Here is a 25,934-nt window from a genome sequence, read left to right as displayed (position 1 = left end):
GTAACATTATAAACATCTTTACTGTGACGTCTGATCAATTTAATGCATATTTGCTGAATAAAACAATAAAAAAAATACAATATATATATTGAATGGTAGATTTGCTTGTAGCATTTAAAATGATTGATTTCAATTTTTAGTGTTTCATTATGCACATAATAGTATAGAATCTCTATTTATTGGTTATCGGCTATAACATGAAAATAATCAATATTGGTGAGAATTTTAATATTGATGCATCCTTATATGCTAAGATGATTTTGTAAAATGCTCAACTGTGGAAAATTTATTTTATTTTGTCCACAGTGTGTAATAGCAATTAAGCTCTGTACTAAATGTTCTTCTTAAGTATACACTTGTGTGCATATTTGTACTATTTTCCAAATGAAAGAAAAGAAACCAAAAACACGCACAATGTTTTCATTGACTATAAACATGGAAATACATTTAACCGGCCGGCATCATCCATGGGTTTGATGGTTCTCTCCACTCACTCCGGAAAGATGGTGTTTCCAGAAATATGTTCCACTTGTTTGGGTCGAGGCCAGTGCAAGAAGCCTGAAATGTGTACCTCCATTGTAATGATGATGTTTTGACAAGTGGCTTCTGTTATGTAAAGGTCTGATTCAACATTTAACTCCACAAAAATAGTGGAAATTCAAATGAGTAACTTTGTCTTTCTCTCTCTGTGTCTCTAGGAGAGCTCTTCTTCTGTGTATTCTACTTTACTGTACTTCTTTTGGATTCACCCAAGTACTCTTTGAAGGTAAGATATGAAATAAAAAAGTGTTTTATATTTATGAACATGCAGCATCTGTTTGCATATGTGTGATTGCGATGGAAATAGCGGTTAAAATGTGATTTTGGGTAGATTTTTGAGGCCACTGAATTATTGCACAATAATAAAGTTGTAAAGCAGCTCAAAGACAATAGTGTCATTATTTAGCTCAAGTCAGTTCACTGTTGGTTTACATCCATAAGAGTGTGAATTTCATCAACTTTAAAACTTAATCAATTAAAAAAAAAAAAAAAAAATATATATATATATATATATATATATATATAATTATATAATAAAAACAAAAAAAAATAATAATTATGCTGCATTCTAAGACTGCATTGATTTTGTCCAAATTATAAGGAAGCATCACATGAATCCTTCATGGATCAATCAGTCTTACGATACATTGCATCAAGCTCTGTTTAATTCAATTTTAACCAATTTGTACGCTATTTGTGTGTGCCCTCTCACTGAAATCAGATGCATTAGTCAAGTCTTCTCGGAAATGCACAATTTGCATTCTGCCATCTTTACTCTTCGATGCTCAGTTGTGCATACATGTTTTTTTTTTTGAGCCAGTCACCTTAGCTGTAAATGCCATGTGACTAATTACACCTAAAAACGATGTCATGACAACACTGATTAGCTGATGACAACAAAGTAATGTGCACCTGCCCAAAACCATTGATAGTCCTTCACAGTTTAGCTGACTTTTGATTCAAGATATGGGCGTGAAACGCAAACAGACATTCATTTACACAATCAAACGCATCATTCAGACAGTGTTCTATTGTGTGAATGAAGTAGTTTCTGCTGCTGTTCTCATACGCTTGGCTCTGTCCTGGCATTGTGAAGGCAAACGCTGACCCAAGTGAAACACAATTACAAGTTCACTGCAATAAGTTCACAAATTTTCCTTGTCAGAAGCCAGTTTTAGCATCAGACACAGACACAGCTGTTAACTCATTGCTTCGTTTTAGCCTCGGAGGATGTTTTCCTGCTGGAATTTAACAAACATGGCACAAAACTGAATTAGCACATTACAATGATGTAATGCGGAGTCGGTTAAAATGTGATTTTGGGTAGATTTTTGAGGCCACTGAATTATTGCACAATAATAAAGTTTCATGTTCTTGCACTTTCCGCTAAGTTTGGAAAGTTTTACAACATTAAACTTTATACCCTGATTCATGAAACGCAAACACCCTCTTTCTCACATACGTATAAGTTTCCTTACCTTTTCTCCTGCCAAACATCTCTCAGTTCCAACCAAGCACTTTTTCCTCAGTAAAGCATGTCTTATAACGCCTTTTACATGAATGAGTGTGTGTGTGTGTGTGTGTGTTAGTGCATGTCTGTTTTATAGAAAAAATGACATCATGTTCCCACTTGACTGCTGATTCATGCTGATCTCTTGACAGTAACACACATATGAAAAGGCCTGGGAATAAAGTTATGATAAATCTACTGAATCAAAGCAAAGATCACAGGAAGTAAGATCTGTTTACATGACAGCAATGAGAGTTTACTGAGTTCACCATGTATATATATATATATATATATATATGTGTGTGTGTGTGTGTGTGTGTGTGTGTATTATATATTATATAATAATATATTAACATTAAAAAATATTAACATTTATTTCAGATTAAAAAAAAAATGTAAATTTTTTTTTTGCATTAATTAATTAATTGAATTATGTCATATATGTGTAAATGTGAATATGTATGTGTGTGTATTAAGATGTGTTTGTGTTGCAGATGTGGACGTGTTGCAGCGGTTGGCTCTGCGTGCTGAGCTCGGTTCTCGTGCTGTTCCCGCTGGCGTCATCTCCCTCCGCTCTGGAGTCATCCTCACGACACGGGTACGAGTTACCACGGCGACACGTTCTGTGTTCCCACCAGAACTCTTCTGGAATTGCACTCTCGTCCTGAGCGTCCGATCTCACCGCTTAAACTCAGCATTTCTCTTCTCCGTCCTATCTGGGAATCGGATTCAACTCGGGCTGGAAATTTCGCCCGGCAAGCTAACGCTTCACGCCGGCCCTGGGAATGCCGCGGTCTTTGCGTACAACCTCCACGACGGGCGCTGGCATCATCTAGCCTTCGTTTTAAATGGCCAATCAGTGACCCTACACTCTCCCTGCTCGGAGAGCGATGGTGGAGTTACACAGAAACTCCCCGTACTTCCCGAACGCCTGAACCCTCGCGGGACCTTCCGCTTGGGCGGCACCAGCGCTTTGCTTCCGGGTGTGGTACCCTTCGAGGGAGCGGTTTGCCAGTTTGACGTGGTGCCCTCGGCACAAGCACAGCAGAACTACTGCAGCGCCATCCGCAGGCAGTGCAGAGAAAATGACACCTACAGGCCAGCGCCTCCCGCTCTACTTCCCCTCCCGTCCAGACACGCCCCACCACTATTGGCCCACACGTTACCACCTAATCGCACTTTCACTTTCACTCCCACTAATTTCCTTTGGACATCCATAAATGGCGCAGGAGGGTCTTCTGCTGTGAGAATGGGCAACGGTGTACGACCAAAACCCACGTCTACCACACCACCCCTTTCCTTGATGCAAACAGGACTTGAAGATCCTTTATCATGGGGACATTTAAATTCTGTCACCCCCAAACCTACTCTCAGGACACCCAAAAGCCCCAAGCCGACTGCCTCAAAGCTTGGAGCGGTCTGGCTTACCCCTACAAAACCAGCCAGATCCAGACCCACTCCAGGAAAAACGTCTCCAAAGCTTAGTGCAACAAAGCCTTCCAGACTAAAGCCCACAATTGCTCGACCTACTTCTTCCAAACCTGGAAGTTCAAAAACAACTGGTGCCAAACCTACGCCACTGAAACCTTCCAAACCAGCAGCTGTAAAACCCACGGTAAAGAAACCAACTCTTACGCCAAAGCCCACCAATATCAACCCAACAAAGAATACTTCTACTGGTGCTCAACCTATCAATCCTAACAAGAAACACAATGCCATTCTAAAACCTTTGTCCAACCCAGAACCGACCGCCCCCAAAAGACCCTCGCCAACCAACAAAAAGCCACTCCAGCCCAAAACCAGCACCCAACGCTCACCCCAAACCACACTCCCAACCCCAAAATCTAACCCTACAGCCAAAAAAAGCCTTCCGACACCCAAATCTGCTCCGTTCACCACCGCTGCACCAAACAAACCACCAAAAACTCTGGAAACCCCCAAAGTCAATCCTGACAAGCTGAAAACACCTGTGCATTACGTCACACCGGGCACTCCAAGGTTTTCCGTCCAATCTGTGACTCTTCCGGCTTTCAACGATTTCCAGAGCTTCGAGGCGGAGCCCACATACTTTTCGCTTCTGGTTGGACCGCCGGGACAAAAAGGAGATCCCGGGAAAATGGTAAGAGAGTGTTGGTGTGTGTGTTTGATAGAGCCTTGATAGTGCATCATGTCAAATTTGAGTTTGTTGGTAAAAATGGGCACATGAGCAGATATTCATAATAATCATGCCACCCAGAAGATAAAGAAAGTCTTTTTTCCAATATCACACAATCCTACTTTTCTTATGATAAAAAATCAGATGTAAAATGTAGATGCCTGGCACAATCAGGCTCGCGCACATTAAGATGCCAGGCACATTTTTTCTGTCTGCACTGAAAGCAAAAATGCTGCATGACACATTAGCATTCAGTTAATGTAATATTCAGTTAAATGTGGAGCAAGATTTTTGACCAATCAAATTTCCCTGTGGGCGGGACTATCTTGCATGGTACACTACAAATTGAAACCAACTGACTGGCTAAATGTTCCACTGCTGGTTGCAATCATTGTTGGTTAGGACAAAAAAAATGATTAACATGGAAGAGATCATTTTATCACTTGTCATGCCTAGTTAAGACACATTGTAATATTTTTTAAAGGGACAGTGTGCATATTGATTAATGAGGTGTTATTTTTACTTGCAGTAATAAGAACTATAGATACACTGCCATTCAAAAGTTTGGGGTAAATAATATTTTTTAAATGTTTTTGAAATTCTCTTATGCTCACAGAGGCTGCATTTATTTGATCAGAAATACATTAAAAGCACTAATAATGTGAAATATTAATGTAATTCAAATAACTTTTTTGAATACATTTTAAATTGAAATAATTTCCTGTGATGCAAAGCTGAATTTTCAGCATCATTACTCCAAACTTCAGTGTCACATGATCCTTCAGAAATCATTCTAATATGCTGATTTGCTGCTCAAGAAACATTTATTATTAATATTATCAATGTTGAAAACAGTCATGTTGCATTATATCTTTGTGGAAACCATGATACATTTTTCAGGATTCTTTGGTGAATATAAAGAAAAACCTGTATTTGAAATAGAAATCTTTTGTGACAATATATGTCTAGCATTAATTAAAAAAAAAAAAAAAAAATCTTACAAATAGAAATGTTTAATTCATTATAAATTCTTTTGTAAATGTCTAAAAGCACAAACATCATGTTTTACTGTCCTGTCTGCACCTTGAAAATCACTTTTATGGTGGTAGAAATAGAAAGATATATTTTTGGTGGATTTATATTGGTTTAGACTGGTTACAAGAACACAGTTCTGCAGTTTCCAGGTGGATCAAATGCTCCTTAAAGGATGTAAACAGATCAGTATTACTTCTATTTTTGGGCTGTGAGCATCAATTTAGGATCAAAATTGTGTTGGTAATTGTCGTGAAGTTTATATAAACATTTGTGCATGTGAATTCGTCCTTCTCTCATCTTAGTGTTTTCTTGCATCACTTTGAGTTTGAAAGCCGTTGAGCGATGTGCTTTTAAAGCTGGGTCAAAGGTCAGGGAACATTTTATCAGTCACCCAAACACTCACACCAAACTTTGCAAGCAGAGAATCCTAATCCATCCATGGAAAACTAGGCATGGGGTTTCAATCAGAATCAGAAACTCTCGAACCACCTTGTTTTAGAGACCAAACTTCAAAAGCAACCACCTGACCTGTGACCCAAAAACAAATAAGGATAAGTGAGTTATTGCAAGTCCTGTGTTAAATGTGAGCCGTATTTCAACAGTAGGACTGCGACGTCTTTAAGGTCCTTTAGATGCAGCAACATGGGAAAAAGCATTTCAAGCAAATTGCTTAGAAACAGTTTAGTTAACAAGGATGTTCAAAGTTAGTGATGACTTCATGGTCAGACTCTCTAGAGGGCATTTTCCAAAATAGCTGACTAACTTGACAAAACAGCCCACATGTTGAACAATGACCCATTTTTGTGATGTCTGCACATCACTGTGGTTACCTTTGTGTAATTTGGTGGGACTCACAGGTATGTGTGTGTGTAGCACCCAAGAGAATGTTCTCTGTCATTACCGCAGCATAATTACCCAAAAGCCCCCATCCTTCACCATAAAGACACGTTCAGCAGGTACTTAACTAAAACACCAGGAACACACCCGGCGATTCTCTCAATTACACGTGCACACGCACGTGCAATTATTTAAGTCTGCAATTATTTACAGCCCCGAGCTGCAGTACACCATTTACTCAAAGATAATGAGCTGTAGTCACTATCTTTAGCCTTACTTAAATCCACAATAAACCCAAAAAACACTGTTCGCGTCACACACTTGCTTACTAAATACTGTCCAGTATGTGCTTTTTACTGCCTACTAATTTAAATTAGCATGAAACGGGGTCAAATGTAGTATGCTACTGTTGTCACTACTGTATGTTACGGTGTTATTTTAGTATTATTTATATATTATAGTTTTTATTAATATTAATATTTTTGTGTTCATTTTCAATTTTCTTTGAGTATTGTACTTTTTCATTTGTGTTAGTTTTTTTATATTACTATTTAAGTTTTATATATTTATAACTTAAATTTTTTGTGTAATATTAATATTTTTGTTTTCATTTTCATTTTAGTATATATATATATATATATATATATAAGGTATGTGCATTCTTTGCAGAACTGCTAGTATTGGTTTGCAAATCGCTTTAAACGTCTTATTTCAAATGAATTAGTTCAAAACAGTTCATTTGCATCATTCACAAATGTCATTCTGCATTTTGAGTGTTTTAAGATGTCTTAGTGAAATATAAATATACTGTATGTAAAAATAGGTCATCTATGTTGTTACACTACCATTCAAAAGTATAGGGTTTTGAGTGAGTAAATTTTTTTTTGAGTAAATATTTTTTTTTTTAGATTTAAAAAAAAAAATTGATTAATTTCCAGTTAGTAATTTTAGTGATTCAATTTTTTTTAAATATCACTATTTAGGTTTAATTAATTTTTATTTCAGTTTTAGTTTTAGCTTTTGTTTATTACCAGTTAGTAATTTTAGTGCTTCAGCTAGGGTTGTAAAAGGTGGAAAATTTCCAGTAAATTTAGGAAATATTCCAGAAAATTTTGAAACTTTCCAGGATTTTTTGGAATATTCCAGGGATTTTTGGAAAGTTTCCGGAAATTTACCAGAAATTTTCCACCCCTTTGCCACCCTAGCTTCAACTTACACTTATTTCAGTTAGTTGCCAAGTCAATGTTTCTTATTTCCATTTAGTTTGTCATCATTTTGTTATTTTATTTCTACTTCATTTCAGTTAATAAAAATATTTGTAATAGTTTTAGTTAACAATAGTAACCCTGATGTGTTGCATGTTTACGAATTACTTTGCATGTTTAATCTAAAATTATCTTTAGATTATTCAAATAAGTATTAATATTTTATTTCATTTCCACTTTATTTCAGTTAATAAAAAGGCATTTAATTGTTTTAGTTTTAGTTAATGACAGTAACCCTGGTATATTGCATGAGCAATTTAGTGAGAGGTGTCCGGTTATGAGTTACTTTGCATTTTTAATTCAAAAGTATCTTAAAATTTGTCAATTAAGTAATAGGTCAAGAAAAAAATTATAAATAGTGCTGCTTGTATTATTTCGTATTCATTCAGCACACTGTAAATGGAAGCAGCATTGCTTTGTTGGATGCAGTAGCAAATGTAGGTATTCATTTGGGTCAAACTGTGCACAAAGTACTGCAGCAATATTAAACAGTGTAGTATGGTGTTTTGAGCACCGTTTGAAAGCACTGTTGCATGATGGGAGTATCTGGATGTTCATTCAGGACTCAGGTGGGTTGGTGGGGGGCTGTGGTGTACATGTATGTGGGTGAGAAAGCCCCATCCCCCTCCTCCATCAACAGAGCCATAGTTCTAGAGCTCAGAGATTCTTAACATAAACTCACAGCAGCTCACACACTCATCTTCTTTGAGAGCCGCCCGCGCTCAATGAAGGCTTTCATCCTGTGCCGCGTGGCACTGCGCTGGGGGTGGAGGACAGAGAAGCCAACTGATCCTCTGTTTCTACAACTATGCTGATATATGATACCGCTTGAGCCATAGAGCTGGGAGAAATTCCCAGGAAAACTGTGATTTTTTGGCCATTTGATGATATTTGATATGTAAAGTATGTTTATGCTCTGAAATGCAAGGGTGTTTTTTGAAACTTTTTTGTACCAAACTACGTTGTTCCCAAGTAGATTGAAATGTTTCATTTTTATAGCTAAAATACTGACAAATGAAAAATGTTGCATGAAACAGCATTCACAGCTTGTTTTACTTTTGTTATGTGGTGTACGTCATTTCAGAAACAAGTATTTTGACAGAATATATTCTGATGAAATACTATAATTTATAATAATATTTTTTTACTAATATATTTTATGTATGTTTATTTGTTTTATAGATAATGTATATTAATAAAAAATATTTATTATTATTAATATGCATTTATAAAATATGTGACCCTGGAGCACAAAACCAGTCTTATGTAGCACGGGTTTATTTGTAGCAATAGCCAAAAAAACATTGTATGGGTCAAAATGATAGATTTTTCTTTTATGCCAAAAATCATTAGGATATTAAGTAAAGATCATGTTCCATGAAGATATTTTGTAAATTTCCTACCGTAAATATATTAAAATGAATTTTTGATTAGTGATATGCATTGCTAAGGACTTAATTTGGACAACTTTAAAGGCAATTAAAATAAAAGATTTTTTGGACCCTCAGATTCCAGATTTTCAAATAGTTGTATCTCGGCCAAATTTCGGAAAATTGACCCTTATGACTGGTTTTGTGGTCCAGGGTCACATATTTGATTTATTTTAGAAATGTTTATATTAATAAATAAAATATTAATCATTTTCTAAATATAAAATATTTAGCAAATATTTGTATAAATAATTTATATTAATATGTAATATGAAAATGTAAATAAAAATTCTGTGAATATTTTATAAACAAATTATATTAATAAAATATTTGATTTATTTTATAAATGTTTATATTAATAAATAAAATAATAATCATATTAATGTTTCTTAGAATGCTATTTATTAAAAACTAAATAAATAAATATAAATAAAAATATTTATAAAACATTCTGTGAATATTTTATAAACAAATTATATTAATAAGTAAATATTACTTATTTTATAAATAAAACTATTTGTAAAATGTTTTGTGAATATTTCATAAAGTATATTAATAAATAAAATATTACTTAGTTTATATTATTAAATCTAAATATAAACTATTTTGTGAATTTTGATTTCATAATTTATAACAATAAAATAATAGTTATTTTAGAAATATAAAGTATTTGACGAAATATTTTACAAACAAATGAATCATTGCATCTGTGTTTTGTACTGATTTGCTGAAACAGACTTTTTGAAAGATTAGAGATTCTAATAAAAAAATATTTCTTACGTTCTTGTCTTAGTGCTGTCATGCTCACAGTGCTCAGAATGGGGGCACAAAATCTGCCAAAATCTGAGCACTGTAGGATTGTAGGATTGGTACATACCTTCAAAGCTACAGAAAAGGACCACAGGGACCTTTACATAAACACACTCGATGTGCACACACACACACACACACACACACGGTGGGACACAGGATCTACAGGTCTTCTGTAAGTCTATAGCTCATTATCAGAAAAAGGAAATTCCCTCGAATGACTTCCTGTTTCCTCTTTGCTGTGTTTAGTTTTTAAACAGAGTCTTGCAGCACTATAAGCAGTGAGTGTGTGTTTGATTCATAAGAGCACTCTTGTGTTGCATAGGGAATCCCGGGACCTCCAGGGAAACCAGGGCAGCCAGGGCTGAGAGGACCTCGGGTGAGTGTGCGTGTGTGTGTGTGTGTGTTAGACTAATAGAGCCATTGACCTTTAACCTCAGATATAAACAGGAAGTGTGTAAAATGCAGTGCCTTATAAAATCTCTCCCACACTTTTCACTTCAGTGTATATGTGCTTTATTGGTTCTTTTTAGCGTGTGTGTCTGTGTTTTGTCTGGTCAGCGGGTCGAACTGACCTCAGAACAATACACAAACCTCCCCTCCGGATCTGTCTGTCTCATTCACTTTCACACACATTCTTTTGCCCTTTCTTATTTGTGTTGATCTGTTTTGTCATTTTTGAGTATTTAATGAAATTATCAATGGAGCTACAATATCATGACTACAATTGCACATAGTTTTAAAGTATTAAGAATTGCAGTAATAATAATAATAACAGTAATGATTATTATGATAATAATATTATTATTAATAATTATCCAGCATCAATTAATATATTAATAAATGAAATATTAATTGTTTTATTAATATAAATATTTATCATATATTTTGTAAATTGTTTTTAAAAATAATTTATAAAAAACATGTTAATTTTATACATAATTTATATTAATTTGTGGAATATTACTTATTTTATGAATATAAATATTTATCACATATTTTGGGAATATGAATAAATAATTTATGTTAATGTAACCCCTGGACAGGATTTAAAATATAAAAAAAAAACTAAAAAAAAAACTACAGCAGTATAATACAATCAAAAGAAAAAGACAATACAATTTACCAAAATAAAAAAATACTAAAAATTTACATTATATTCCATATAAAAATCTAGAGAGGTGATCACAATTGGTTTGTCTTAAGCCATATTTTAAGTCAAAAAAGTCACAAAAAAAAAAATACACAACTAAATGTTTTGCATCCTCTAAGGTGAGCAGGTACTAAATTCCATTTTTCTGCTGTATTTTAAGTATTTTAGAGAATTTTTGGGTGGTCTTTTCCTTTGACTTAAGAGTCCTTGTGAGGAATCTTCTAGCACAATCAAACAGAGAGCCATAGAGCCATGACACTTTGTTTGAACTTTGACCTTTGTTGACAGGATGGCAACTGCAGTCAACATGTAGTGTGCATGCGTCAAAGGTCCACCGTGAGGTCACGCTGTTGTGTGTGTGTGTTAAGTGTTTTAGAGCATGTGTTATAAGGTCTGACTGCTAGGCTTTGTTCAGCCGGCACCCTTTTCATGTTAAATGTGTATGTTATTTGTGTGTGTGTGTGTGTGTGTGTTTGCTTGTTAGAACAAAGATGACTTTCAGTAAAGTCAGCCTACGCTATTTGCGCTTTCTTTGCACTCTCCTCAATCTTTGCTTTTTCCTAGTAACCGGCTAGAGAATCCTCTTATTGTAACCAAGGCTGCATTTATTTGATCAAAAAACAGTAAAAACAGTAATATTGTGAAATATTAGTACAATAACTGTTTTCTGTTTGTATATATTTTAAAATGTAATTAAATCTTGTGATGCAAAGCTGAATTTTCAGCATCATTACTCCAGTCTTCAGTGTTACATGATCTTCAGAAATCATTCTTATATGCTGATTTGCTGCTCAAGAAACATTTCTGATTATTATCAATTTTGAAAACAGTTGTGCTGCTTCATATTTTTGTGGAAACATGATAAATAGAAAGTTTTTATTTTAAAAAAAATCTTCCTGACCCCAAACTTATAATCAGTCCATATTCACTCCTTATATATGAATAAATAGTAAAACAAAATAAAAAAGCCCCATTTTTTTATGTGTTTATTGATACAGACAGTTTGGTTAAAATAATTTGTGAAAGTGAATCCCATTTTATTGCACGTCTGCGTGCAAATCAGAGACTTGGCTCTTTTTATTCTCGTGTGTTTAATTTTGTATTAGCAACAAAATATTCAGTATAATCAATATATTCAATATAACGCAGCCCTAATACAAAAACACACACACACTATTGTTTTTACACACGTGCATTGCTTTTGTTTTGTTTTCATGCATGGTATTACTCGATCTGTTGGGCTTATTTATGGACTGTTTCCAATAACATCCATTGACCTTGACCCTCACTGTGACCTCTGACCTCAGGTGGGAAGTCGTTTAAAAAAAGAACAAGGTCAGGGTCGCATGAAAGGTCAAAGTCAAATGGAGCTAAGAATTGACTTCTTTTGTTTCAGATCCATTCACTGTAAACTGAAAACACATAATGCCCGAAGCATACTCAAGTATGCAAGCATATGAATGCAAAAGCATCAAGCCAGACAAGATTAATTCCATGCATCATAGAAAACAGTTCATAAAGAAGTTGCATTCTCAGCATGGCCACAAGGGGCGTATAAGCTGTTTCTGCAGTCAGTAGGTGAACTATTAAATGCATTCTGTTTTTCTTAATCGTTCATTCCTAATGTGTGTATTGTTTGTATGTCGTTATCTGTAGGGCCCCCCAGGACCACACGGCAAGCCAGGTCGACCCGGTCCAACAGGGTTGAAGGTAAAAACCAACTCACCCACACTTACGGTCAGATAATCCGCAGTCTGATCTCGTGTACTGCTCTGCTCTTCTTCCTGTGTTTGGCCCTCTGTTATATTCATCACCGCACCGCCTGCCGGTACTATTGGGCTGCCGACAAAACCCTGCAGACAAGGTTTTGGAAACACAGGCACACACATGTACACACACACAAACCCTTTGATTTATTTGAGCTCACGAGAAGCCCAGCAGGTAGTGGAAAGTCTTTCCCATGATACAGAAATGAGTGTTTGTGTGGTGAAGTATAGCTGTAGTATTAAACACGGGTTATAAACCAAAACCACTAAACATGCTTCCAAGTTAGGTGTGCGTGTGATGTCCCGCCGTGTGTGATTGGTCTGCCTCTTTCATCCCTGTAAACTATACAAAGGTGGTAAACAACCGAGCAGCCCAGCGGGGAGTGTGTTTGTGTGATTGCATGGTCTTTGCTTTCTGTGTTTAATTATTTCAAGTGGCCTTTGAAGACAAACCTGGTTAAGATGCAACGGCCTGGAGTCAAACGTCCCATGTGTTCTCGCTCTCTCTTTCTGTCTGCGACACACACATGTACATGCACACACAAATTCGTAATTACGGTAAGATATAAAGCTTAAAACGGATGAAATAACATTCTTGCTTTGATCTGATTAGCATCTTTAAACGACTGGGCTTTGTAAGATGAAACGGTGAAAAAGTTTCACATTTTCTTCAGACGATTTAAACTCCATCTCTTCTTTCTCTCAGGGGAAGAAAGGAGACCCTGGACTGTCTCCTGGAAAAGCACCAAAAGGAGAAAAAGTGAGAAAACACATACACTTGTTCCGATTCACGTACTTTAGTGTTAGCAACAGCCAAAACACTGTTCTTGATCAGAACATGCAAACATGCGAAAAGTTACAGCAGCAACATCTGCCTCTCTATGTTTTCCTGTGGCAGTGCTGGACTGATTGTGCCTCATGTTTACTGTTCGTGTTCGTAGGGAGACGTTGGTCTGTCTGGTCCTGTTGGTTTAGTCGCGCCGGAAGGCCGGAAGGTAAGATATTCTGAAACGCTTGAATCATTCTCTCCATTGTTTCATTATTTCTCAACACTAATGTTGCTGTACACTTGCTGGGAGACATGAGCGCAGATGTTTGCCGTTTTGCATACCAGACCCACTCAAACACTCTGAATGCTCCCACTGGTTCTGCCTCACTGTGTCTCCCGTTGCCGTGGAAACCCAGTGTAAACATCAGAGGGAATCCCCAATGAGTCGTCTATCACTCCTTTATGCTCCGTGCACTCACACGTCAAACAAGGCTATTGAGAGTCGTACAGTCGTTCACCATGAGTAACTCTCTTTGTTACGACCATTAGTGTGTCGCGTCTCAGCTGTGCATGATTATAGTAAGTTTAGACCCTCTGCCAGGCGCTTTAGTGTAAGCAATAATACTTACAGCTTCGTGTGTGTGTTTGTGTTGGAAGGATCTAGCAGAGGGATCTCTGGAAAAATCCTGTAGCCGATTCCTGTACCCTTTTAAACGGTGGTTGTAAACATGCATATGTTATGTCTAGAGCAGCAAAAACGAATTAAAACAACCAAAGTTAATTATAAAAGAAGTTGACAGTGAACTTTATCAACTCTTTATGCACTTCATGCATATAGTCAGTTTAGACCCAATGCAAGGTGCTTTTTAAAATATTAAAATATAATTTTTATTTTTATCATTCTTTCTTTATCCAATTAGTTGATTTATCACAGAATTAATTGACATTAACTGATTATTGAAATGAGTTGTAGTAGCATGTCAGTACATGTGGTTCAGTGTGTGTGCACGTGTGTTCGTGAATACCTGGCAGGCTGCGCGGCGGTCCATGTGCTTTGTGTTACGTGTCTGTGGTTAGAAAAAGAGCCATTAGAATATAGAGAAGAACCTCTGGAAAAACGGACAGCAGCGTGTCATGAACGAGTGAATGAAGGGATGAATGCGGGTATGACGAACCAATAATAAACCAAAGTAGCCTGTGATTCTGCAGAGGGGCCAGACAAATTAAGCAGCTGATCTAGTACAACCTTTAACACAGATTCTACTGTAAACATTAAAAGATGGTCTAGAGCTAGGCAGTGCATAAACAACACAACTTCTTAGAAAGTTATAAGGGATTACAAGATTTTTCATATCAGTTTAATGTATTTTTTTTTTTAGATAAAATTATTCTGACATAAAAAGATCCTTTTTAGAATTCTAACAAAATAAGATTTTAGTTTGTTAAAAGTGCACTGTATATGTACTGTAACTGTTTAAATAGTTGCAAACATACAACAAAGATCAGTGGTACATGTGTGTGGCTGTTCACTGGAATGTGGAGGTAGAGGCAGGAATCAGAGCTGGGTTTCCCACAAACAAACGTAATGGAAGAACCAGACATCTCTCAGACGCAGAGTGTGACAGGATGGATTTCACTGGTTTGGCAGAGAAGAATGTGTGTGTGTGTATGTGTGTGTGTGTGTTGTAGTTTTATGTTCTTGTGTACATTTCTATCTATCTATCTATCTATCTATCTATCTGTCTATCTGTCTGTCTGTCTGTCTGTCTATTTGCCTGTCTATCGATCCTGTCTGTCTGTATATCTATCCATCTGTCTGTCTGTCCTGTCTGTTTGTCCACCTATCTGTCTGTCTGTCTATCTATCATTCTGCCTGTCTATCTATCTGCCTGTCTTCTTTTTCTACCTGTCTGTCTATTTAGCAGCTCAAGTTCAGTTCATGTTCTCACTGCTGTAAGACACGACATTCAGAAGTGCGGTTCACATGCAACATGGAAAATATTCTCATAGTTTATCCATTTTTTCTTGTCTGCCTACTGGCGCACTCGTAAGGTCAATAAACAAAAATCGGCACACTGCAACTACTGCTCTTGAAAATGTATTAAAATCACAACGTTTCTACCCTGAGTAGGACTACCCTAAGGTCTCACTCGTAAGGTCTCACACTTTATATAGTCCTCCCTAGGGGTGTGCGATATTGACAAAAAATAATATCTCTATATTTTCTGGGATTTTATTGATAACGATAATTAGACTATATTTTGCTGAGTGTGTTATTGTGCTGGTATTTTAAGGACTGCCGTGGACAGCTGACTCCTAAAGTTTTTAATATTCTTCATATTCTGTGTGGTGGTCAGTTGACACTGAGAGAAATTAATCTTTTTCCAATAAGTTTAAACTTAATTTTACATTTTATGGGCATTTTACCTTTATAAAGCCATTTTTCCTAAAAGTGTCCATTATCTTTTGAGTGAAATTCTTACATTTAATCAGTGAATTAGAATAATAAGACATTTGGGCTGTTACCAAGCAAATGAAATCAACACAGAAGCTGCATCTGAAGTGGCATTTAGATGTATTTACACACTGTTTAATGCAAGATATGAATGCATTTAACCTGCAATTACAAATGCATAAATAATGTTTTGATATATTAAACATAAAACGTTGAATATTGATATTTTAAATTATTTAAATAATAAAAGATACTTTGAATGTGAAATTAAAACTGGCAGCAGGTGGCAGCAAGTCACTGTTAATAAGTGTTGCGTTTGAATCGTCAGTGGCAAATCCTTTAAATATGAAAAACGTACTTACAGTTTGTGAGTCAGAACAGCCGGCATTGTAGTCTACTCTCCCAGGAAACAGTCCTCCATAAACAGTGCTGCACAAATCTGAATATTTGGGTTGAACTGTTCTGCAACAGTGTTGTAAATACAACTTAACCACTGATTTCTAGTCGTGTCCTCTTTTGGAAGACCAAACAAAGTAGTTTCGCTTTCACAACGAAACACTACAATACTACAGCGAGAATAAAAGTTATGCTTTCTTTCTTTGCGTGAACATTTGGGTGGCGTTATGCTAATATTTCCACATAGTGACGTAGATATGTGGGGGCGTGTTACAACGAGCCTTTTTAGGTAGGCGTGGCTGACTCTTAACTTTTATAAAGAATATCTCTTTGGATTTGAGACTTTAGTCTTTGCAACTTTACAGATCTTCTTTATGCACCAAGAGCTTGTATCACTTCAAAGAGAAAGGAAAAATTGAAATCGCAACATATGACCCCTTTAAAACAACAATTACGATATTATCGCATCGCACACCCCTAGTCCTCCCTCAAACCCGTCTCTCGCTCTGTTCCACCTTAGATGCATATTTTCCACTCTGTATCGTTGTCTTGCACATGGGACAAAACAGGTCCAGGCTGTTACACCAAATACACAAAATAATGATCTTTAAAATAGCATCATATGACCCCTTTAAAAAAGAGAGACGTTGGAAGGTTGTATCAAAGCATATTTCAGTAGCTTAGTACATATAAGATACATAAATGTAGTTCCATTTGTCTGAGTACAAGGTTTTATTTTTTCAATTTTGCACCCTGTTTTGTCCCACTTCTCAAGAATGACTGCACAATGTTGACTCTTGGGAGCTTGACTCCAGCAGGAAAACATTTATATCTGTAATACACACACACACGTTTGCTCACTGAAACCCACATATGTTGCAAACGCACATGTGCAGATGCGCATTTTGTTCAACATAAAGGCGTGTGTGGAAAATATCACACTGCTTTAGCTTATTGACTACAGATGGATTGGGTCAATAATGATGGTTCCCTTTCAGTCGGTCACTCTCGACGTCACATCTTAGTTTACACTCAAAGTGGATTGGTCTCTCTAAGCGAGATCCCAATTCATTGGTCATCCGACGTGACGTCTCCGTTCCCTCCTTCAGGGAACGAGGGTTACATACGTAACCTTGACGTTCTGTCAAATGCACACTCACTGCTGGAGATGCGTATTTGTGGGCGTGTCTTTCCATATCCTTTTTTAGAAAGTGGTTTGTAGCCTTTCACTTGTCTTAGTTTGTTTCAGTTTGTGTATGTTTGTGTAAATCACTAAGTGTTTACTAAATCGTCATGTGTCCTCTTTGTGAACAGGGACAAAAAGGCCATCCAGGACCACCAGGCCTTCCCGGGGAACCAGTGAGTAATGCAGACATACAAACCCTGTTACACAAACAAACAAGCACATAAACAAACACTCAAAGTGTGAGGATATTCTCATCTGAGTCAGAAACCTACGTCACAAGTCATAACTAATCCATGGAAATTTTTACCTCTTAAAATACACACACAGACATTCACATGACAAGAAAAAGTGCTTATAAAGCCCTCTGTGTTATTTAAGGTGAACCGTCCTCTCAAGTCAAAAGTTTAGTGAGAGGAAAGACAAACACTCATACCCAGAGGAAAGTTTTATAGCTCAGAGTGTGTTCTTTCGTAACTCGGGAGCCTTAAATGTGAAGCGTGTCATTTCTGTGCCTAGCATCACCAAACAGAATTTCAAAAATAATGATTGATTTTAAAATCATTTGCGGAAAACGCTCTTCCTGCCCACCATTGGTCATACAAACAAATAGCCCCGCCCCCAAACTTGTGCCATTGGTTGAACAAATATAGCCCTTGTTGGCAGATCTCATAACTACACACTTTGCGTTCATACATTATGTATACATTTTACTGTTTCTTTATGCTATAGTAAATTTAACAGTTTTACCAGTGTCTAATTCTGTTTTTAAGGTCTTTTAGTTTTTTTTTCTTTTGGTAGAAAAGGAAAGAAATCAACAATGACATACTTTACTTTTAAAAGTGAGTTTTTGAGTTCTCAGGTATTTAATTTTTGAGCATCAAATATTCTTCCTTAAAATTCTTTTGGAGAAATAAAAATAGTGAAAATGAGTTGTCGACAGAGCAATAGCTATAAAATGAATATGACTAGCAGCTCTTGATGAATTTGCTGAAAAAAGTTTGAGTTCATATTCTTCTTTCTGCGTGCTGCGTGTTTTATGCTTCATTTGGAAATCAAATATCACACCCAAACGCAAATATTAAGTTGTTCAAAAAGTATCAGACACATTCATCCACCAACGTACACAGATGTACAGAAATCATGTTGTTTAGACATTATCGCTCCTTATATTTCCCATCACATCACACTAATGAATATTTCCTAAATTGATTAAAAAAAAAACTTAATATTATATAGACTTAAGCCACACTTATGTATAAATGAATATGATTGCATTCGTTCAAATTGTCAACTCAAAACTGCATCTAACTTCACTTTTCTTCATCGTTTTTGCTTAATGTCTTTGAATCAGCTCGATGTAGTACATCACATGAACACATTAAATACTGTCACAATACTGTCTTCAGTTTCAACAGTAAATCTATTGATTGTCTATGTATTGATTATCATTTCAAACCCAACAAACAAAATACATTTAGCTTGATTGTGCTTTTTCTTTCAAATGAAAACGTCTCTAGGTTACGTATGTAACCATGGTTCCCCGAAGGGAACGAGACGCTGCGTCGAACGCTTTGGGAACGCCCTCGGCGAGACACCGTACTGATCTTCGCCTCCTGAAACCTCTCGACGACAGTGTCTACTGCGCCGCCGAAGAGGCCAGAAGGCGATAGCGGGGCATCCAGCAGGAAGAATCTGTCCTTATCCTGTAACTCGGACAGATTCAACCACAGGTGTCGCTCCGTGGCCACGAGAGCTGCCATGGAACGGCCGATGGCTCTGGCCGTTTCCTTGGTGGCCAGAAGCGACAGATCTGTGGCCCGATGCAGTTCGGCGACTGCGTCGGATTCCTCTCCCTCCCTAGCGTCCAGGTCTTTTAGCAGGTCGGCCTGGTACGCCTGCAACACCGCCATAGTGTGCAGACATGCACCAGCCGGCCCTGCCGCCGTATATGCTTTCCCAACCAGGCTGGATGTTAGTCTTACTGGCCTGGTGGGAAGCTTCGGGGCCTTCAGGGACGATGCTGAGGACGGGGACAGATAGCTCGCGAGCGTCTGTTCCACCGCCGGCACAGCCCCATATCCCTTCTCATTTAGCCCCGAATGTTGGAATAATTATTAACAGAGGGGCTAAAGAGTCGGGACGAATACGGTTTATCCCACGATCTCGAAAGCTCGGAATGGAGATCGGGGAAAAATGGAAGGCCCCGACGTGAAGGTTGCAATCTTGCTCTAAGGAAACGCTCGTCCAACTTGCTTTTGGGACGAGCGTCCTGTTTCTCGGCTGGCCATTCGATATTTAATTTAGCTACAGCACGAGTAACAACCTCCACGAGCTCCTCATACGCGAGGGACTGTGGTGGCGAGTCCACAATCTCCTCCGTGTCGACGCTCATCACATCAACCTCCTCGGAGGAAGATAGATGAAGCGTCTGGCCCTCTCTCGGGGGGGAAGAAACCGCGGGGCGGGCTTCCGAACCCTGAAAGGGGGCCGTGGATCTAGCGGGTGAGGACCGAGATAAGGACGAGCCCGTCTCGGATCCCTCCGCTAAATCCACTTGCGATCCCCACGATAACAGCCGCCGCTGTGCCTCAGCAACAGCGGGGCCGGACCCAGCAGGATCGCGAGCCTGGCCGGTTTCATCGAAGACGGCCAGGCGGGAGCGAAGCACACGGAGCGGGAGAAGCTCACAATCATGGCAGGCAGCCCCCTCGAGAGCTGCCCGTGCATGCTCCGCTCCCAAACAGATGACGCACAAATCGTGTGTATCCTCACCCGAGATATAACGTGGGCAAGGAGGAACACACGACTTGAAACGCCGTCCGCTCGCCACATTCTTTTTTGATTTTGGCATTGTTTTTCTCGCTTAACTTTGTTTTACTGACTGAGTGCTTTGCATACATTCACACACACACCACAGACGCGCTCGCTGAAGAGCAAAAGCTAACAGCCGCGCTGGCCGGATGTGCCTTTATGCTTCCTGGCTGCTTACGTCACCCCGCTCGTGACGTCTCGCTTCGCTATTGGACTGATTTCACACAGGCTTCAGTACGGTGTCTCGCCGAGGGCGTTCCCAAAGCGTTCGACGCAGCTCGAGTTCCTGAAGGGGAACCATCGTTTGGTGTTTTGTTCCAAATATAGTGTAGTGACATTCATGCATTTTACATGTTCAGACACTTTTTGTGGTCTTTAAAATATATCCATGTACTTTAATAAATATCAGGAGAACCAACATTTCTCTTTGTCTTGTTTTACAGGGGGAACAAGGTCCTGATGGAGAAGGTGGAGCCAAAGGCTATCCTGGCAGGCAGGTGCAGTAGATCTTCCTCTGCTGTGTGGTGTGTATGTGTGTGTGTGTGTGTGTGCATGCGTTCGTTTGTTCGATTGAGTGTGTTTTGCCTTGTTTTTCATTGACTGCTCATGGAAAATATGCAATTAATTTAGCAGTACGTTGCCCTGGCATCGATATTGGGTTTTGTTCAGTATAGCTGCGGGCCACCGCGATTTAAAATCACAGCATTCAATTATAGGAAAGGGTGTATTTGCTCACTCTGACCACTTAGTATCGGGATGTTTTGATATGCTTGTGTTGTTTTCATTGATGGAGTTTTGGATTTAATCATAATAAATCTCCATCCCTTTGAAATATGCATCCAGAACCACAAGCCTTTGGTTTTTAACACATCTTGAGCTCATTGAAGTTGTTTGTATTGAAACATATAAAACGGTTCTTTGGAATACGTAAGTCTGATTGGTCAGTCGATGCATTCTGTGGTCAAATATCACTTTACTGTCTTTTTCTTCTCCCATAATAAAAATCATTCAAGAAGTCAAATCAATATTTCACATAATTTAATTATTGATTTAGTCATCATTGCAAATGAACCCATTTTTCCTTTTTATGACCTAACCAAATCAAGAAAAAGCTAATTTGTCAAACATTTACCATTGCTATTTTGTCAGCCTAAATTTGAAAATATTTATTAAAGAAAATATATAATATAGCTATAAAATATAAAAAATATATTATAAATAAACATATAAAATATAAAGGTGTTTTGTGGCTCTGTTTAATAAGTGAAGCCAATGATAAGACCATTATAAGTTCATCATGGTTTTTGTTGTTGTGGGCACACAAGTTTGGATACTTACTAAAAGAAACAAGCTATTTATTTTGGTTCCATTTTGCCTGTTAAATGATGTGTGTTGATTAAATCCTAAGCCTGTTTCTGAAGCCTCTCTCTCTTTTTCTTCTCTTCCAGGGTTTACCTGGTCCAATAGGGCCTGTTGGGCCAAAAGGGGCTCGGGTGTGTACACGTCTTTTCCCGTTTGATGTATGATTGCAACTTACAAAGCTGTCATTGTGACATTTGAGCTGTCTGAGTGGGCCGATAGTTACCATTGCTAGGCTATTTGCATTGATCTTTTACAAAGCTAAAAATGTAGCTTACGACTTAGTTGAGTTTTAAAGTCAAGTGATTTGACCTCGACTCCATAAGAGAGATTTTTACTACTACAGCTTCTCTTTTCTTTCGTCCCCCTGGTTTTTCCTTTTTCTGTTTTTTGAGTCAACAGAGACTCAACCATGACAAATTTGCTGCTGACAGCTGCCCGAGTCATAAGTGTGCGTTTATGTGTGTTTTTAGCCTCCTACGGTCACATTACCATGTTCACATGTACAGCCACCTTCATTTATATTGCCCTGTCGTCTGTTTGATGTATTCAGAAACAATTTATATTTTATTCTCACTGTGCCACTTTATATAGCGTGCTCACACACACACACGCACTTTAGATGTTGTGTTTGTAGTCAAGCTGTATTAAAGGCTCTTTATCAGGCTAGGCTCCGCCCCCATTGGCTGGAATTTCCTGTTTAAAATCAGACTGAGGCCCTGCTGTTTTTAGGCACCGCACATACACACACACAGACACATGTCTTCCAATCAGTGCTGTGTAGAAACTGATTACGTGCAATCTGGATTACGTAATCAGATTCCAAATATAAAGTACTTGAAATTAGATTATATTACATTTTAAAATGCTCATAATTAGATTACATCTTTATGTTTTACAAAATTATTTACACAGTGGCAATAAACTATTCGTAAATTTATTGATTCACCCCAGTTCTTTTTTTTCCTTTCTAAATGAACCTACCAGTGATATACAGTTTGGGAAACCCTGCTGTAATGTAATGTTTAATGCTTTTCATGATGTTGATATAGAATGAAATATATTTTCTTTCTCTTTGTTTTTTTTAGTTTTTTAAATGAATAAGGAACACCATAATCCCATTCAAGTCTATGTGATAAACGAAAAGTAATCTAAACGTAATCAGAAAGTAGTCAGACTACATTACCTAATATTTGTAATTCAGATTATGTTACTAACTACAATTTTTGTCATGTAATTGTAATTTGGAATTGTAGTCCATTACTGATTCCAAATTACGTGACAAAAATGGTTTTAGTAACGTAATCCATTGAATTACACATTTTAGGTAATATAATCGGACTACTTTTTGATTACTTTTAGATTACGTGTGACTCGTTTATTGCGTTGATTTAAATTGGATAATCTTGTACCATACTGATATAAAAATGCAAAGAGAATAAAAATATATTCCAGTTGTTATTAGCAACATGAAGTCCATTTAGCATTACGTCAAGGTTCGTTAAACTGGGGTTCATGAAGCATTTTAATGTGTTTGAAAGACGCAGGCCTTCCAAAGACAAAGTCTTGTGTGTATAATATGTAATCATGTAATCAATAAAAAAGTTACTGTAGTCTGATTATGAGTATTTTAAAATGGAATATAATCTAATTACAAGTACTTAATTTTTGACATCTGATTACGTAATCCAAATCGCATATAATCAGTTACTACCCAGCACTGTTTACTTAAAATGTCTTTAGAGAAAAGTATTATTTTTCCTATTTTTACCCAAAATAGGGTGGTGTGAGCATTATGGAACGCTATAAACACATGTAATGTACGTTTTATTCATACTGGCGTCCTCATGCAGAAACTCCAAATATGCCTCACTAAAGTAATATAACTTATGACGTTCCACGAAATCCCTAATATGGACAAAGGCATCCAGCTATCGCTGTAACTGAATAAAAAGAAGATAGAAACCCTTTAACTGAGCACACATGAAGACAATAAACACAACTGTTACAATATATGGTTTATCTGTGTTCTTCAAGCCATCTTGGGTATTTTCATAAGAAATATTTTTTTTTGACAACACCAATGTCGACACGTAAAAGCATCTTGCATGGAATTTTTGCTGGATGTTTGTGGGAGTGTTATTGTTGTACCCTTTGTTTGTGCATGTTGTCATCGTTTGTTCCCTGAAGTGAGCGTATGTGCCCTTGGACTACATTGTGGAGGCCAGCACCATGCAGTCCATGGGCATATACACTTACTTCATGGCCTGCATCAACACGAAGACGTCCATCCGTTCATCCATCCATGACCTCTCCATTCATCTGTCCGTCCGTGTGATCAGTTCATACGGTGGATGTCTGCCATTGGATTGATTGGAAGATTAAAGTCTTAAGAGATGATTCGTTTTCTTATTCAGGAGAGTCTATATGTAAATATTAACTTGTCTCAGATGTTTCTCCTTAAACTGTTGATGAACGAAAAGTACAGATCTATGAAATGAATGTGGATAGCATAATAAGCAACCACCTAGAACACCCTAGCAACCACTTAGAAAACCTTAGCAACCATATACCATGTAGCAGCTACCCAGAACACCTTAGCAACCACCTAGAACACCCTAGCAACCACTTAGAACACCGTAGCAACCATATACTTTGTAGAAGCTACCCAGAACACCTTAGCAACCACCTAGAACACCCTAGCAATCACTTAGAACACCTTAGCAACCATATACCATGTAGAAGCTACCCAGAACACTTTAGAAACCATCCAGAACACCCTAGCAACAATATAGCAACAACTCAGAACAGCTAAGCAACGACTCAACAACTTAGCAACAGTATAGGAACTACATAGAACACCTTAGCGAACACCTTGAATGTCCTAGCAACCACATAGCAACTACTTAAACACCTTAGCAACCATCTAGAACACCCTTGCAACAATATAGCAACAACCCAGAACAGCTTAGCAACGACTCAAAACACCCCAGTAACCACATGTCAAGTATCCTGAACACCACTGTTACCGGAAAAAAATGAGATATTTAAAAAGCGTGATTTGTGATCTTTCTTTGCTATTTTCCTCTGCTCCAGGCATCAATATTTAGCTTCCCTCTTTTTCTCTGTTTCTTCATAGGGTTTTATTGGAATCCCTGGACTCTTTGGTTTACCTGGAGCTGATGGTGAAAGAGTGAGTCTGTTCATGTTATGACTCATTTCTCAGCAGTCATGTGATCATAACAGACTCATCAGTGGGCGAATGTTCCGGCAAATGGCTGTTGTGTAACGCCGCTCAAGTACTTTACATGAATCCATTAAAACTCCCACAGATACAAATACCTCATTAATGCAGTCACATCATCGACATGATGAACCATAAAATATGATTTCCTAATCATAGTGTACTAAACACCAAACACTAATTTCTAAACATATGCAATTAATTCAGACTCCATTTAATCAATTTGTGTAAAGATCAGAAGTTTAAATTTTGAAAATATTATAGAATGTTCAGCATTCAAAGTATAAATAACAGCAATTATGTCAATGTAATATTTGCATACTGAATTTGATTTGATCTCATCTGCCTTGAAAATATTTAGCTTTTAATAGCACAGTGACTACTGCTGTGTCCGATATCACATACTTTAAGAGTATCCACTGAATCAATCCTACTCATTGTAACATACTACGTTTTTGCATACTACGGTATATAGTCAATGCTGGGCAGTAACTGATTACATGCAATCTGGATTACGTTATTAGATTACAAAAATAAAGTATTTGTAATTAGAGTATATTGCATAAAATGCTCATAATCAGATTACAGTTACTTTTTATGAATTACATGATTACATATTCACACAATGGCAATAAATTCAAAATTTATTCATAGTTTGGGAAACCCTGCTGTAATCTAATGTTTAATGCATTTCTTGATGTTGATAAAGGATGGAATATATTTTCTTTCTTTTTCTTTCTCTTATTTTTTTCTCTAATATGGTACACAATAATACCATTCAAGTCTATGTGATAAACTAGTTAGGTCAAAAGTAATCTAAAAAATAATCAAGAAGTAGTCAGACGACATTACCTAATATGTGTAATCCAGATTATGTTACTAACTACAATTTTCGTCGTAATCGAATAATCAGTAATGAACTACAATTTGTACAATTTCTTAAAAAAAAAAAAACATGCCCCTTTTAGACTCTTGCACTCTATTCATTTACTAACTGCTTGTTTTCTTAAAAAAAAACAAAAAACACTAGCTTCTCTAATCTTTTTGAATTCTGTTTGTTTTCTTTTTATTTATTATACAATTAGCAAAAGAAAAGGCCTCTAACACTAGCTTGCTCTATTCTTATTAATTATTATATAATAAAAAAAAAAAATCCTTGCTATGTGTACTGCGTTAAGATAACTGAGACTTGTTATAGCACTTGCATATCATT

General features: G+C 37.1%; 1 protein-coding gene across 1 annotated transcript in view; it reads left to right on the top strand.

The window, feature by feature from the left end:
* Positions 1–25,934, top strand: part of LOC107705943 (collagen alpha-1(XXVII) chain A-like) — a 66,821-nt gene that overhangs the window by 6,202 nt on the left and 34,685 nt on the right. The window contains exons 2-11 of the mRNA XM_016509480.1: positions 699–766; positions 2,545–4,169; positions 9,908–9,961; positions 12,392–12,445; positions 13,208–13,261; positions 13,443–13,496; positions 17,436–17,480; positions 20,562–20,615; positions 21,567–21,611; positions 24,617–24,670. Coding sequence (XP_016364966.1) covers positions 699–766; positions 2,545–4,169; positions 9,908–9,961; positions 12,392–12,445; positions 13,208–13,261; positions 13,443–13,496; positions 17,436–17,480; positions 20,562–20,615; positions 21,567–21,611; positions 24,617–24,670 — 2,107 coding nt within the window. The remainder of the gene's footprint in view (positions 1–698; positions 767–2,544; positions 4,170–9,907; positions 9,962–12,391; positions 12,446–13,207; positions 13,262–13,442; positions 13,497–17,435; positions 17,481–20,561; positions 20,616–21,566; positions 21,612–24,616; positions 24,671–25,934) is intronic.

This window comes from Sinocyclocheilus rhinocerous, unplaced genomic scaffold (genome assembly GCF_001515625.1).
Source record: "Sinocyclocheilus rhinocerous isolate Xijiao unplaced genomic scaffold, SAMN03320098_v1.1 scaffold1045, whole genome shotgun sequence".
NCBI classification, from domain to species: Eukaryota; Metazoa; Chordata; class Actinopteri; order Cypriniformes; family Cyprinidae; genus Sinocyclocheilus; species Sinocyclocheilus rhinocerous.
This window is presented reverse-complemented; position numbering and strand designations above follow the sequence as displayed.